General features: G+C 37.4%; 1 protein-coding gene across 2 annotated transcripts in view; it reads right to left on the minus strand.

Annotated features, from left to right (window-relative positions):
• Positions 1-1,112: 1,112 nt before the first annotated feature.
• Positions 1,113-15,343, minus strand: part of HPGD (15-hydroxyprostaglandin dehydrogenase) — a 35,333-nt gene continuing 21,102 nt past the window's right edge. The window contains exons 5-7 of one of the 2 annotated variants that reach the window (XM_006056274.4): positions 8,651-8,727; positions 5,340-5,503; positions 1,113-3,370 (exon numbers count right to left, since the gene is read on the minus strand). In XM_006056274.4, coding sequence (XP_006056336.1) covers positions 3,232-3,370; positions 5,340-5,503; positions 8,651-8,727 — 380 coding nt within the window. In that variant the 3' untranslated portion in view covers positions 1,113-3,231. The remainder of the gene's footprint in view (positions 3,371-5,339; positions 5,504-8,650; positions 8,728-15,343) is intronic. The other variant, XM_006056276.4, reaches the window with a different exon arrangement.

Here is a 15,343-nt window from a genome sequence, read left to right on the forward strand (position 1 = left end):
AACATTCAGAAAACGAGGATCATGGCATCCGGTCCCACCACTTCATGGGAAATAGATGGGGAAACAGTGGAAACAGTGTCAGACTTTATTTTTCTGGGCTCCAAAATCACTACAGATGGTAACTGCAGCCATGAAATTAAAAGACGCTTACTCCTTGGAAAGAAACTTATGATCAACCTAGACAGCATATTCAAAAGCAGGGACATTACTTTGCCAACAAATGTCCGTCTAGTCAAGGCTATGGTTTTTCCTGTGGTCATGTATTGATGTAAGAGTTGGACTGTGAAGAAGACTGAGCGCCGAAGAATTGATGCTTTTGAACTGTGGTGTTGGAGAAGACTCTTGAGAGTCCCTTGGACTGCAAGGAGATCCAACCAGTCCATTCTGAAGGAGATCAGCCCTGGGATTTCTTTGGAAGGAATGATGCTAAAGCTGAAACTCCAGTACTTTGGCCACCTCATGCGAAGAGTTGACTCATTGGAAAAGACTCTGATGCTGGGAGGGATTGGGGGCAGGAGGAGAAGGGGACGACAGAGGATGAGATGGCTGGATGGCATCACTGACTCGATGGACGTGAGTCTCCGTGAACTCCGGGAGTTGGTGATGGACAGGGAGGCCTGGCGTGCTGCGATTCATGGGGTCGCAAAGAGTCAGACACGACTGAGCAACTGATCTGATTGGATCAGACCCCAGAACATCACATCATTATAGTATTATAGAGTTAGTGATATCTTTGGGCTTCCCTAGTGGCTCAGATGATAAAGAATCTGTCTGAAATTCAGGAGACCCAGGTTCTGTCCCTGGTTCAGACGATCCCCTGGAGGAGGGCACGGCAAACTGCTCCAGTATTCTTGCCTGGAGAATTCCACGGCCAGAGGAGCCTGGTGGGCTACAGTATATGGGGTTGCAAAGAGTCAGACACAACTGAGCGACTAACACTTTCACTTTATTCATGGCTCTTAAAAACAACTTTTAGTTGTTGCTAAGTGACAAGCTCAAGTCTATAGCAGGGGAAATATCAAATGTATGTCATGCCTATCATTTGTCTATTTATTCTCAAATCCATTCCTTTCCACTACACTGCTCAGTTCTGTATCACCACGGACTGACCCTGCAACATGCAAGAAAAAGCTATTCATAAATTATACTTAATTTGTGAAATGCCTTAAATTTTTATTAAATATGTACACTGTCAGACCTCTTCAGTGTCCTAAATTTATACACAGGGCAAAATTAGAAATTATCACATAATCACTTCTATTTTAAATGTTACTACAAGTATATAAAATTATGTTCATATGGGACAACTAAGTGTGTGAGACATTTCAGAGTCATTATCCAATCTCTTAATCTTTTTTCAGTACCCATACATTTTTAGTTTTGCTACCTTGGGAGCCCTACTTCACTTACTAAGAAAAATTTGTTCAAAAAAATTATTTACATTAGGGTTTTCACTGAAAAATTCCATTTAAGATTTCACCACTCCCTTCCCTGGAAATTTAATATTTATTTTTCTTAACCAGTATATACAGCACCATATAACATTATGATTTATTTAAAGTTGTTTATAGAATAAACATTTTAATGTAAAAATAATCTTAAAAAATAGAACACATTCTTTTCAGTTTTACTCAGTATTTGGGTTTAAATGTCTGCATAGTTTATTGATTTAAAAACAATAATTCAAAGCACAATGTATAGTGAAGGCCACCAGTACAAACACTTCTCCATAAATTAAAAGCTTAAGCTACAGCTTTGAGCATTACAGTGGAAGACAGAGTAAGATAAATGATATTCCTCATATCTATATCACTAACTGGTTTGTTACCGCCACAAGTTATGAACACGATTGTGCCTAATTATACAACTTAACTTTTCTTAGATTTTCACTGATGTTCACTTCTTGGTGTTTTTCAAGTATGTGGACATCTAGACAACAGTTCCTCATATTCAATCCACTCCTTAAAAGTGAAGGTAATAGATCTCTATGGCAGAATTAAAACAGAGTCATAATCTGACAACTCACCAATATCTCTAAGGAATCCATACTAATCTCGCATGGATGGATTTTGCTCCACATGGGAGCTTAGGAGCTAGCAGGCAGAATGAGGTACTTTTCAATATTTCTACAAGTAAATGATTGATTTGGAAATCTTGCATGTCATTATTATTAGCATTAATTATTGCTTGCAAATAGTATTACCCGAAGCAGGTGCATTTAATGATCCTGTCTTAAAATACCTGACAGGGAAAATGGCAAAATACCACAGCTATTTTTATTTCTTATTATGACTTTGAAAACACAAAAACATCTTCAGTTGAGGCTGTCACAAAATTGGTTTCTTCTCTACATCTATACATAGAACACTGAGTAACTCATGAAGATTAGAAGAAAAAAAAAGTTTTACTGAAAAGCAGGCATTTTTGAAATTGGCACAAATAAAGAAGGAATCTGAAAAAAATTACATTTGTATTTCTTTCTTAACAAGTGTGTCTTAAATACAACATTTTAGGAGTACTAACTATGCTTTTTTTGCTATAGCTATTAAAAGTTTCATTCCTGAGATTTTTGGAGTCAAAATTTTTAAAGCAAGCACAGAGGAAAAGATGTTTTCACCAGATGGAAGGGTGAACTGTAGATCAACACCCCAGCCAGTTATTTTTTGTCATTTTTCCATACATTAGCTTTTTCATTTGGGATATATTCATACAGTAATTTACTCCTTACCTACTGGGCCCTACATATGCCATGTTCTCAAAGAGCTGAAACAGTCAGCTGAAAGATGGTGCATAAGTAGAAGTTATTGTTACTAAATTTTGCCATTGTAGGTAGCTTCCTTCTTTTAAAGTGTGAACATAGAGACAAAATGAGCTTTTTACATCTGCTTTGACTTAAATAACAATTCAAGTATCTCTTTTAAAATGAAGTTCTGAAGAAATTAACATTTATGAATCACAAATTTAAATACATCTTCTGAAAGGCAGAATATTCCTGGAATATCCCTTGTTTAGACTATAAAGATCAAAACCTAGCTTTGGTTCATGTCATATTTTTGATAGTTCCTCATTTTTTAAAGTCTATATACTTAACTAATCATTTAGAGAAAATGAACATCACATGCGTGAAAGGAAGGCTTAAAACAGTAACATTTCACTTAAAAAGCTATATTCAATAGAAGATGGAGTATGTCATTTGTGCTTCTTTTCAGTTAAAGCTGACATATAAGATGTTCACTGCATTTTCGTGTGAAATGGGGTTGTGTCGTAATCTTGAAAATGAATTCCCTTAGAAGTTGTGATCTTCATAATAGCACCATTCAAAGCATCATCCTCAATGAGTGTTATTAATCCATTGGCAATCATTGAAGGGCTAAATATAAAGGGAAAATCAATAATTTAAAATTAAAGAATAAGCCATAATTGTCACATCATTTTGAGTTATTTTTGAAGTATCTATTACCTTTAACAAATAATTGGGAAATGTATGTTATGCAGCACTGCTACCTGAGTTTTTAATTCAATGAGATATTCACTGAATTATAAATTTCTGTAGATGTCCACACCTAAACTTCTGTTATTTTGATAGGAAGGATTCATAAATTTATCCTTATTATTTACATTGAGTAAATGATTATTTTCCCAACTTTAGCCTAACAGAAGAATTTAGGCCTATCAGAAATATTCTTAGAGTAGAAATTTAAAGAATTGTCAGTTTAGTTACTCAGTCATATCTGACTCTTTGCTGTCCCATGGACTGCAGAATGCCAGGCCTCCCTGTCCATCACCAACTCCCAGAGCCTACTCAAACTCATGTTCATCGAGTCGGTGATGCCATCCAACCATCTCATCCTCTGTCATCCCTTTCTCCTCCTGCCTTCAATCTTCCCCGGCATCAGGGTCTTTTCTAATAAGTCAGTTCTTCGCATCAGGTGGCCAAAGTATTGGAGTTTCAGCTTCAGCATCAGTCCTTCCAATGACTATTCAGGACTGATTTCCTTTAGGATGGACTGCTTGGATCTCCTTGCAGTCCAAGGGACTCTCAAGAGTCTTCTCCAACATCACAGTTCAAAAGCATCAATTTCTTTGGTGCTCAGCTTTCTTTATAGTCCAAGTCTCACATCCATATATGAAGACTGGAAAAACCATAGCCTTGACTAGACGGACCTTTGTTGGCAAAGTAATGTCTCTGCTTTTTAATATACTGTCTAGGTTGGTCAGAGTTCTTCTTCCAAGGAGCAAGAGTCTTTTAATTTCATGGCTGAAGTCACCATCTGCAGTGATTTTGGAGCCCAAAAAAATAAAGTCACTCACTGTTTCCATTGTTTCTCCATCTATTTGCCATGAAGCGATGATACTGGATGGCATGATCTTCGTTTTCTGAATGTTGAGCTTTAAGCCAACTTTTTCACTCTCCACTTTCACTTTCATCAAGAGGCTTTTTAGTTCTTCTTCACTTTCTGCCATAAGGTTAGTGTCATCACATATCTGAGGTTATTGATGTTTCTACCAGCAATCTTCATTCCAATTTGTGCTTCATCCAGCCTGGCATTTCTCATGATGTACTCTGCATATAAGTTAAATAAGCAGGGTGACAATATACAGCCTTAGCATACTCATTTCCTGATTTGGAACCAGTCTGTTGTTCCATGTCCAGTACTAACTGTTGCTTCTTGACCTGCGTACTGATTTCTCAGGAGGTAGAATTGTAGAAGGAGAAAGAATTTTAGAAGGAGAAAGAATTGTAGCCAACATTTGTTGAATGTCTATTATTTATCTGCGGCTGTTTTAAGTAACTTCCATTTATCAACTTGTTTGTAGACTTTTCAAAGTCCTGTAAGCTTGTTTTACGATCACTCCCATTCTACATGTGGGAAAACTGAGATACCCAGAGGTTGACGGATAAGTTTATGGTCGGTGGTGGAGTCAGGATTTGATACCGATGACTCCATCCTGTGAAATGTCAACTGCTCTAACTCAGACATGGTTAGGAAAGTGGTTGAAGTTAGAGGGCCACATGAAATGTCATGAAGGGTATATTTAAACATTGCTTGGAATTTAGGCAGATAAGGTATCACTTCTTCGAAAGACAATTAAACATCACCTTTAAAAAAAATACTTCCTTATGGCTGAAGGTATTAATAATGCATTCTCTACATCTAAAAACAAAATTCATGATATATAACTAGAGTTTATTCAGAAACCCAGAAAAAAGTTTTTTTGCAGAGAAGCTTGCATGAGTTTTTCAGATGTAAAAGTTAATTTTTTCCCTTTTGATTGCTTATGTCTATATAGCCCTTTGCTTTGTCATATTAAAGGAAGATAGGTATAGCTTTACTTACTCCAAAATTCCATAGTATTTCATCATATCCTTGATAGGACCCATGTATTCTATATATTTCCCCATGTTTTCTTCTTTTTCAATGGATTTGAGGATGGGTGTATCAACAAAGCCTGGGCAAATTGCGTTCAGTCTCACACCACTGTTCATGAGATTAGCAGCCATCTGTTAATTGGAAGTAGAAGGTTGCAGGTTTCAGGAGTTTCGTAAATGTATCACGTAGGATAAACTGATAAGTAAAGCTAGTTAAAAGACTCTGATGTGAAAACCACTAAACAGCTATCCTTCTAGCTCTATAAAGATGGCTCTGGTAAGGCTGATTGATGGCAGAAAGTAAAGGAATACAAAACTAAAGTGGTAAACTGATTCCCAAAAGCCTCACTTGATTACTTTCTAAAAAATTCAGTATTGGGCACTTCTGAAGATACTTGATTATCTAAAGTACTCTTACCTACTGAACACTGCAGGAAGCTGAAAGTAAGGAGCTAAGGCTTAGGTGGAAAGATGTATCTGTATGCCTGAGCCCCTCCACTGTCCACCTGAAAGTACCACAACATTGCTAATCAGCCATACCCCACCACACACATAAAAAGCTTAAAATAAAATAAAAAAAGCTAAGGCTTTAGAAGTGATATCCCAAGTTTTCTTTGAAATGGGTTGTATTAAAGTATTCTTACTTGCTTAAAAATACTTTTAGTGGAAAATTTTAGGACTTTGATTATTCTAAAGACATTTAGTAATTGGCACTATCTGGAAGACAATTTTCAAGTATTTTCAGACTAACATATTTTGGCTTAATTTTCAACCTATACATTTTATCTGAACTATTTTTAAAACAAAATTTAAGTCAGTTGTTTGTAGATTCCTTTTTGCTTCCTTGTTAAAATTTACTCATAAGACCTCAAATCAATACTCATAGCACTTTCAAGTTTATCTGTGGACAAACACAGAGTACTAAGAAATTTGAGTTGCCTGATGTGGACTAAGGTCAAACAAAATGATGCTCTGCTTTCTTGTTTCAGCTCCTCTACCATAAACACGCATCCTTTTCAGGGTACTTGCCCAGGTTTTTCTCATCTTTATGCTTTTTGTTGGTGATTTTACTATTTGAAATGCCCTCAAGGCATAGTGCTGAAGTGCTGTCTAGTATTTCTAAGTGCAAGAAGGCTGTAATGTGCCTTATGGGAGAAAATACATACATTAGCGGAGCTTCCTTCAGGTGTGAGGTATAAATGCTATTGGCCATGCTATTAATAATACAATACATATTACACACAATACATATTAAATAAGGTGTCTTTAAATGGAAATATACTTAATACTATGCTATGTGTAGATTGGTTGACCAAGACATTGTGACAAGTTCCTTGCAGGAACTTAACCCCAAATTTCCCTTAAAAGCAATAGTTCAGTATCCTCTAATTCAGTGTTTGCAAGTGATTTTACAGAACATAACTAATGAATAATGAGTATCAACTGTACAAGTTCCAGTCTTGCAACTGTAAACGCAACATTTCTGGTCTTTGCTTTGATTTACTCTGCTTCCCTGGTGGCTCAGCAGTAAAGGATCCACCTGCAATGCAGGAGCTGCAGGAGACATGGGTTTGATCCCTGTGTCAGGAAGATCCCCTGCAGGAGGGCATGGCAATCCACGCCAGTTATTCCTGTCTGGAGAATCCCATGGACAGGGCAGCCTGGCGGGCTACAGTCCATGGGGTTGCAAAGAGTCTGACACCAGTGAAGCAACTTAGCGTGCATGCATGAATGTACTTTGCTTTGTAATAGTGTTATGTGTTCATTAAAAGTTGATTTAAAGATTAAGACTTTGCAAGTTAAAATTTCCAATCAGTTTCAATTAGCAGTGTGGCAGCTGCTCATCTTCCTTTTTGACTGAGCATTTACCATTCACCATCTGCTTTCTCTAGGCCTATCATTTCTTGCTATTAATGATTTCCTCGTCATCAAGCCCCTCTCTCTGTCTCAACTAGACTAACCACTGCAGAGGTCTCTCAACTGCTCTTTCGTCTTCTTCTTTTGTCCTCTCTCATACATTTTCTTTGTTTTGTCTTTTGGCAGCACCACATGGCTTGAGGGATCTTAGTTCCCTGACCAGGGATTGAACCCTCACCCCTGGCAGTGAGAGTGCAGAGTCATAACCACTGGATCACCAGAGAATTCCTATACATTCTCTAAATAGTAGCAAGAATGGTCCTCTTCACATGGAAATATAATCTTGTCTCTCCTGTGCAGAAAAGACCCAATGACGGCCATACTTAGAATAAAGTCCAAGTTCATGACTTTGATCCGTAAGTCGCCTTTGGTCTGGTTCTTGCTTACACCTCCGATCAATCATCCTTCTACTTTACCCTTGTTCATCAGGCTCCACTTAAGCTGTACATTTTTTTTCAATTATTATAAAAAGGTACATCATACTATCAACGCATATGGTCAGTTACGGCTAAAATATTTTTCTAAGCTCCGCACACATTTACCCTATATCTCTATGGGGACAGAATCCTTGACAATGCTACCAGGTAAAAGCTAGCCTCACCCCTTCCTCCATCCTCCAGGCTCTGACTCATTTTTACCATATTGTCAGGATAAGTAATGCCTTGAGCATTTAAGGAAGTCTTACAGTTAAGGATTTTTTAATTCGGAGTCAATTTCAAAAATAAAGGCTATCTTTTTGTTTTTTTAATCCTTAAGGATTTTTTCAGTAACCTGTGTTTAGAATCTACTTCATGTTAAAATAATCTACTCTATAGTTGGTCCTTTATGTTACCTGGAAACTATTTTTAATAATAAATAAGGATGAGATGGTTAGCTAGTATCACCAACTCAAAGGACATTAATTTCAGCAAACTCTGGGAAATTGTGAAAGGCCAAGGAAGTCTGGCGTGCTGCAGTCCATGGGATCACAGACAGTCAGAAGAGGCTTAGTGACTGAACAACAACTCTGAAGTATAATTTATTTTTCTATCTTTAAATGTATCAAAAAAAAATTTTAAGCAAATTTTGGCTTTTTTTTTTTTTCATAAAAATGTAAACATACAACACACTACCTGCACTGTTTACTTTTTCTGCCTTTTTTTTTATTTTTTTGATCATACCATGCAGCATGTGTGATCTTAGTTCCTTGACCAAAGATTGCACCCATGCCCCCTGCATTGAAAGCGAGGAATCTCAACAACTGGACCACCAGGGAAGTCCCTAAATGTACTGAATTTTAACTCTGTTCCCCTCTACTTTATAGAGCTCATCTGTCACATTTGCCCAGAAAGAGAAAGAGAGATATTGTGGCTGTGTTCTCACCGCTGCCGAGCGTGTGAATCCAACTATGCCATGTTTTGAAGCACAATAAACAGGCTGCTGTGCAACAGGCATGAGCCCTGAAACAGACAAATAAAAACCAAAAACAATTTTTATTTAAAAAAAGCAGACAAACCCCAACAATTGCTGTGAAAATAAATAATCTGTGCCTGTTCCATTTTAAGATTAATCTTAGAGAATACTCTAAGGTCATCACTGGACAACTTTGTAAAACTCACTAGTTCTAGCATCGTATACTTCTAGCATGACCTCTGCTCTATTGTTCTGAATTTACAGTTGGTAAGTTACAGCCTAGAGATACAGGCAAGGGTGATATAAAAGTTTATCTGCCTCCTTGACAAAGTCAAGAAAAGTTGACCTTATCTAAAACACCAAAAGAATCATCTTGAAATCCAGTAAGTTATTATCTAATTTTCAGTTTTTAAGCCTGGACTTTAAAAAGTGTATATTCTACATTTTTTAAGGCTGAAGGAATTTAGATAGCTTAAGCAGGATTTGGAGGGTTTTATTTGTCTTCATTTTAAGTTGGTCAGCATTTCTCTGCCCTGAACTGCCCTGAAAGATGCCTCTAAGTGTTGAAGAAAATTAAAAATTAACTTCTTTTGATTCTGAGGTAGCAGATGCCTAGATCTCATTCCATGACTTAGGAAAAGAAAACCAGAAACAAACATGTTTGATCCTATTTTATTTCCTTTCATAATTACATGCTCAACAACAGAATTCAAGCAATTTTACAATTGGATAATTTTCCATAGACATGCAATAGTAACTGTTCAAATATATGATTAAATTCACAGTCCAGGAAAAGATAGTATTGTAGCATATATAGTATCTTTTCTCACCTACCTCCCAGCCCAACAGCACCTCCTACCCAAAGAAATGAAACAAGAAAAACAAACTTTACTGTAGATATTTGTACTATCAAACGTTTGTTTTGAAATTTTTTTTTCTGTTTTATGGGAGTATAGCCAATTAACAATGTTGTGATAGTTTCAGGAGAACAGTGAAGGGTCTCAGGCATACATATACATGTATCCATTCTTCCCCAAACTCCCCTGGATGGGAGGGGATTTGGGGGGAGACAGTAGGTCCTTGTTGGTTATCCATTTCAAATACAGCAGTATGTACATGTCCATCACAAACTCCCTAACACAGGGAGGCCTGGCGTGCTGTGATTCATGGGGTCGCAAAGAGTCGGACACGACTGAGCGACTGAACTGAACTGAACTGAAGTGAACTGAACTGAACTATCCCTTCTCCCATCTTTCCCCCGAGCAAACTTAAGTCCGTGCTCTATGTCTGTGAGCCTGTTTTCTAAGTAAGTTCACTTTTATTTCTCCTAATTGTCAATTCTCTATCTCAATCAACAGTGAAACTTAATTACAGCCGTTTTTCCATCTTGGCTTTTAACTTCCTGAGCTAACGTGCTCTATCATTTTTAAAATTTGTGCCTTCTCCAAATCAGGAAGCAGCAATCCCTGATTACTATAATGTTATTACTATCAAATATCATGCTAATACTACTAAATGATTCTGCTGAGACGTGCTCACCTCTACCCAGCTAACTAGTCCCAGAACGCTACGGATGGATCATGAGCCGGTTATGCCAAAGTTCAGCGAACTTTAACCACTTCCTGGGTGCCTGCCAGGTCTCAATTTATGAAGTATGTTTGCTCAAGAGCAGTTTAAATCCCTGAGATGGTAGATCACACAGAGTGCATCCACCCAGTGATCTCAAAGCATGGAACATGTGGTTCTCCTTTTCGTTTTGTTTTTGTTCAGTAACATGTGCAAGTTAATTAAGGTCTTCAGTGTCAGTCAACAAGAAAGAATTAATGATTCTTTCACAGATGTATTAGGTATACAGGTGTATTAAGAGATCAAGATAAAGCAAATAAACAGGTACAGTCAGACACTGCTGCTTCTTGTTCTTGTAAGTTAGTTACTGTTCTACTGTCTCCTTCAGTGTTTATGAGGCCAAGGCAATGGTGGAAGGTGGTGTTCACAGACAGCAGGAAATGCAGAGTGAATCTGAATCAGAGATGAGCTAGTTGACAGCCACAAAACCCAGAAGGACACTGTTCACAGATGTTGTCAAAGATGAAGGTGGAGTGAATTTCTGTTACATATGTGGGAGCAATGATCTTCTGAACTCAAACTAGTTCTAAGTGTCACAGCAGTGAAGGAGATCTAATATTGTTGTGTTGCTTCTAAGAAGCAAGCTGCAAAATGCACTTTCCTTTAAAGGTATATTAGACATGCAATCAGAATTTGTCTGCATCTTTGAAGTGGCGCTTGGTCTTGTAACTCTCCTAGCATTCCAGTGATATTTTCACTGTGATCCTGTGAAATGTTTCCTCTTGCTCTGCTTTCACTTTCTGGTATTAGATCAAAGGCTGCATAAATCCTTTTCAGACATTCAAAAACCAAACATCCTTTTAAGGTATTTTTACAGCTTGGTGGTATAACTGGCATAAAATAAACTGCACATATTTAAAGTGTGTGGTTTGATAAGTTTTGACATACGTCGACACCCATGAAACCATGACCACAATCAAGATATGAACACAAACATCCCCCAAAAGTTTCCTTGTGTGTACTCTGTCATCCCGTCCTTCTGCCTTTCCTTCCCCTCTAAGCAACCACTGATCTGTTCTGCGTCACTATAGATTAGGAGTTTATATAAATATAAGCACACAATGTAAACTTTTCTATCTGGATTCTTTCAGGATAATTCTTATGGGATTCATCCCATTTTGTAATGTCTATCAATAGCTCATTTCTCTTTCTTTCTTTTTCTGAATAGTATTATACTGTAAGGGTATACCTATCAATTGCATATACCTTGCTCTTTTGATAGATATATTCAGTTCGGAGGATGATAAAAGAAAGAAAATTCTATTTTTCAATTATTCTATTCAGGCAACTTGTAGTTAATTTAGTTAAATAGTTTTTCTTTATCTCCCACTACTTGCAGATTTTAACTACTGCTTCTTACGTTTCGAACAGCTAAAGATCCTACAGGGTTTTTTCCCCAGCTTGCCAACTGACTTTCAGTGTTGACATTTGCTCTTTCTCCTTCAGTTTGCTGCTTTGGAAAGGAAGGCTAAAGGGAGACAGAAAAGTGTTTTTGTTTTTTTGACAATGACTTTAACTGAGGTTGAAATGTTTCAGAAATCCAACATTTTCTCTTGGACCTCACAATCCAAGTATAAACATTATTTCTGTTGCAGTCAACTTCAGTGTTGGTTAGCCATACTCTGTTACTGACCTTAGACTCACAGTGCTAACATATACTCATATATGGTTTCCACATGCTTCACATAAAAATCTGTTCTGAGGCTAGAAATAAGGGTCAGCACAGAAAATTGTTCAGGGTGTGTCCAATATGACTCTGGGATCACCACTCACATGGTAGTTTGTAGAAATTGTGCCCCACAGAGTTCCTGCAGTTTATAACCTGCACAACCATACATGGAAGCCCTCTGTGGTAGAGGAGGATGAACCAGTGGAGGTAGGAAGAAAACAAGTTAAGCTAAGTGTCATAGAAATTAAAGATGGAAATATTTTAAGAAGCCTATATTGGTTACTTTTATCAAGTGCAGAATCGAAAGAGAATCACTTTTCTTTGAGATATTAACAAGTCTCAAAATCTCTCATCTAAAAATTGTAGCTGTCACCCAAAAGTAAATAAAAATAAAAAACTGGTGCCAAAAAATCCATGATGAACAACAACAAAAAAAATCAAACTTAAAAAAATAAATATAGTAGCCCTCTTGGTTTCACCTCTCTCCAGCTGCCTCTGCATAGCTCCATAGTTCACCCAAATAAGGCTTTCATCTGACCAATCCAGTCAAACAGATCTTGTGGAGGTTGCCAGTGACCTATGTCTGCTAAGGCTAACCCTTCATCTTCCTGGACACTTTCCTCAGCAGCAACCAACACAGTGAATTAAGCTCTCCTCAAAACACTTCCCTCCTTTCGCTGGTGTCCTTCCGCCTCATGCTTGCTAGCAGCACCTCCTCCTCCTCAACCAGACCCAGGAATAGGCTGGAGGACCCAAGAGCTGACCTTGGCCCTCTCTGCCTTTTAAAATAATTTTATTTATTTATTTTTGGCTGCCCTGGGTCTTCCTTGCTGTGTGGGCTTTCTCTAGACTCAGAGAGTGGGAGCCACCATCTAGCGTACAGGCTTCTCACTGCAGTATCTTCTCTTGTTGCAGAACATTGGATCTAGGTGCATGAGCTCTATGGTTGCAGCTCCTGGGCTCTAGAGCATGGCTCAAAAGTTGTGGTGCACAGCTTAGTTGCTCCAAGGCATGTGGGATTCTTCCTAGACCAGAGGTCAAACCCGTGTGCCCTGCATTGGCATGAAGATGCTTTACCACTCACTGAGCTACCAAGGAAGTCCCTCTCTTTCTATGCACACTTTTCCCCTATGTGACTTTATCCACTCTTGTGGATGAAATTCATTCTCTCAATGTCTCTTTCATTCTCTCTCTCTCACATAAACACACATGATTTTTAAATTTAAATTCCACATTTCCAGCCAGGATCTCTTCCTCTGTCTCGAGACTTCCCATTAGTTTTCTTCCCTTAAAACACAGTGTGTGCTAATTCAAAAGCTTTTATAGGAGTGAATTCATTTTAGAAATATGTGTTTGGTACCAATTAGGTGCCAAATAGAATGAAAACATGTTTTAAATTGTTAGTTATAAATGTATAAAACCAAGGGGAGGATCACCATTTGACCAGAATGTCATCTCTTATATTATTTAACCGTTTAAAAATGTCCTTTTAATTGAATTTGTTGAGAGGAATTACAGGAGTTTGGATCTGGGGTGCCAGACTAGCTGATCTCAAATCCTGAATCCACCACAGTGAGCTCTACCTTTGCAGGGGTTACTTCTGGATACTGTGGTGTTTTCCTTGTGTGAACTTGAGGAGGAATAGTAGCCATTGTGAGTCCTAAATGAGCTAATTTACACAAAATACTTAAAACTGTGCATACCACATAAGAAGCTCTACCTACCATTTGCTGTTATTTTTCTATAAATGCAAATTAAACATTTTTCTTAAGATGAAACATCTCAAAGTCTTGTTTTATTAATCAGTTTACCTGTTTCTCCACAGTGTACCTTTTTATGAAAATGTATCTTTTACACTAAAATGCCACATATCTGGTACAGCATCCTAACTCGATTTGGTTTCTGACCCTTGGCCAACTGTGGACTGTTGCTAATCCTAATTCAAAAGTCTTTGCAGAGTGCCTTCATTTAAGAACTATGTATTCAGTAACTTTAAATACAAAGGATAATGAAGTAGTATTTCAAATATGCTCTGTTGAAATGTGTAAACCAAACCGGAGGGCCCCTCGTGCAGGGGTAGGGTAGAACTTTGATATTCAACCAGCCAGATGACCCCATCTGACTTCACAGGGAGTTCTGCCAGTATAATGACTGCAGGCGCAGTTGCTGGAATGAATTTAGATATTTTAAAATCTTGCAAATTAATTCTCATATGCACAGAGAAATTCTTTTGTCTTCATGTTAAAGGATTTAAGAATAACAAAACAAGGATTGTGACCAGGAGAGAACAGTCTCTAAAGAAATGTCATTTTGTTGGACGTTGTGGGGAATCCTCAATTGTGCTTAAAAATAGATGTCTTAAATTATAAAAAAGTTAGGAAGAAACTTTTAATGCTTATTTATTCTAGGCCCAGCACTGTGCAAGTTTACTTAAAGAATTGCAAAATGGCTCTCTCCAAAATAGAACACGTCTAATTAGTAGCAGGTTTATGTCTGTCATAACTGAGATTAAGAAAAATAACATCAACAGAGCAACACATTCTGTCCATGAAACAGAGAAATATTTTCTACAACCACTCAGGATAATAATACCAAATGACACAAACTGATGGAATAACTATCAAAAAATGTTTAAATACTTGGAAATTAAACATGCAATTACAGAATAAAGTCATTCAGAAAGATAAAATATCATTTCCATTTCCACATTAGTTCTTCTACCTTTAACATTCTTTCTACCCATATTTACAAAAGATAGCTTCAATATCTACATTTCACGGAGAGTAAAAAGCTCAAAAGCACCATTTCACTGGTGCAAAAAACTGAAATATGCTCAGATGGCAATTGTACTGAATCCATGAACATACTTGCTTTTATGTGGATAGAAACCATGTAAAATAAACTATACAGAAGTGTTAAAGGAATTCAACTTAGGAAAGTAAATTGAGAGTCTAAACTTACTGATGTCTTTGCATGATAAACTTTGGGCTCAGCAGCTAACTCTTCACATTTCCTACCCATCTCACGTTGTCTACCTATCTCTCTGCGTTTGACCACCACTTCTCTAATAGAAGGGGAAGCAAGAACTAGTGAGAACGCATTTATCTATGTTTACACAGAAAGCTAACTGAAGTAACTGGTGGATGTCTTCATTACATGATCTTTCACACAGTAGAACCCCTTATCTGATGCTGCTATTTCTTTCCCCCTCAGTCTCATGCCTGCCATTAACAAATTATGCTTTGAAATGTGCCATGACATAAAAAGTGGCATAAATTTTCACAAAATGACATCTTCATAATAAAAATCTTTCCAAAAGGTAACTTCAGTAGCACTTTCCAGGGACTGTTAATGCTCAGAAAGTTGCC

This window comes from Bubalus bubalis, chromosome 3 (genome assembly GCF_019923935.1).
Source record: "Bubalus bubalis isolate 160015118507 breed Murrah chromosome 3, NDDB_SH_1, whole genome shotgun sequence".
In the NCBI taxonomy this organism is placed as follows: Eukaryota; Metazoa; Chordata; class Mammalia; order Artiodactyla; family Bovidae; genus Bubalus; species Bubalus bubalis.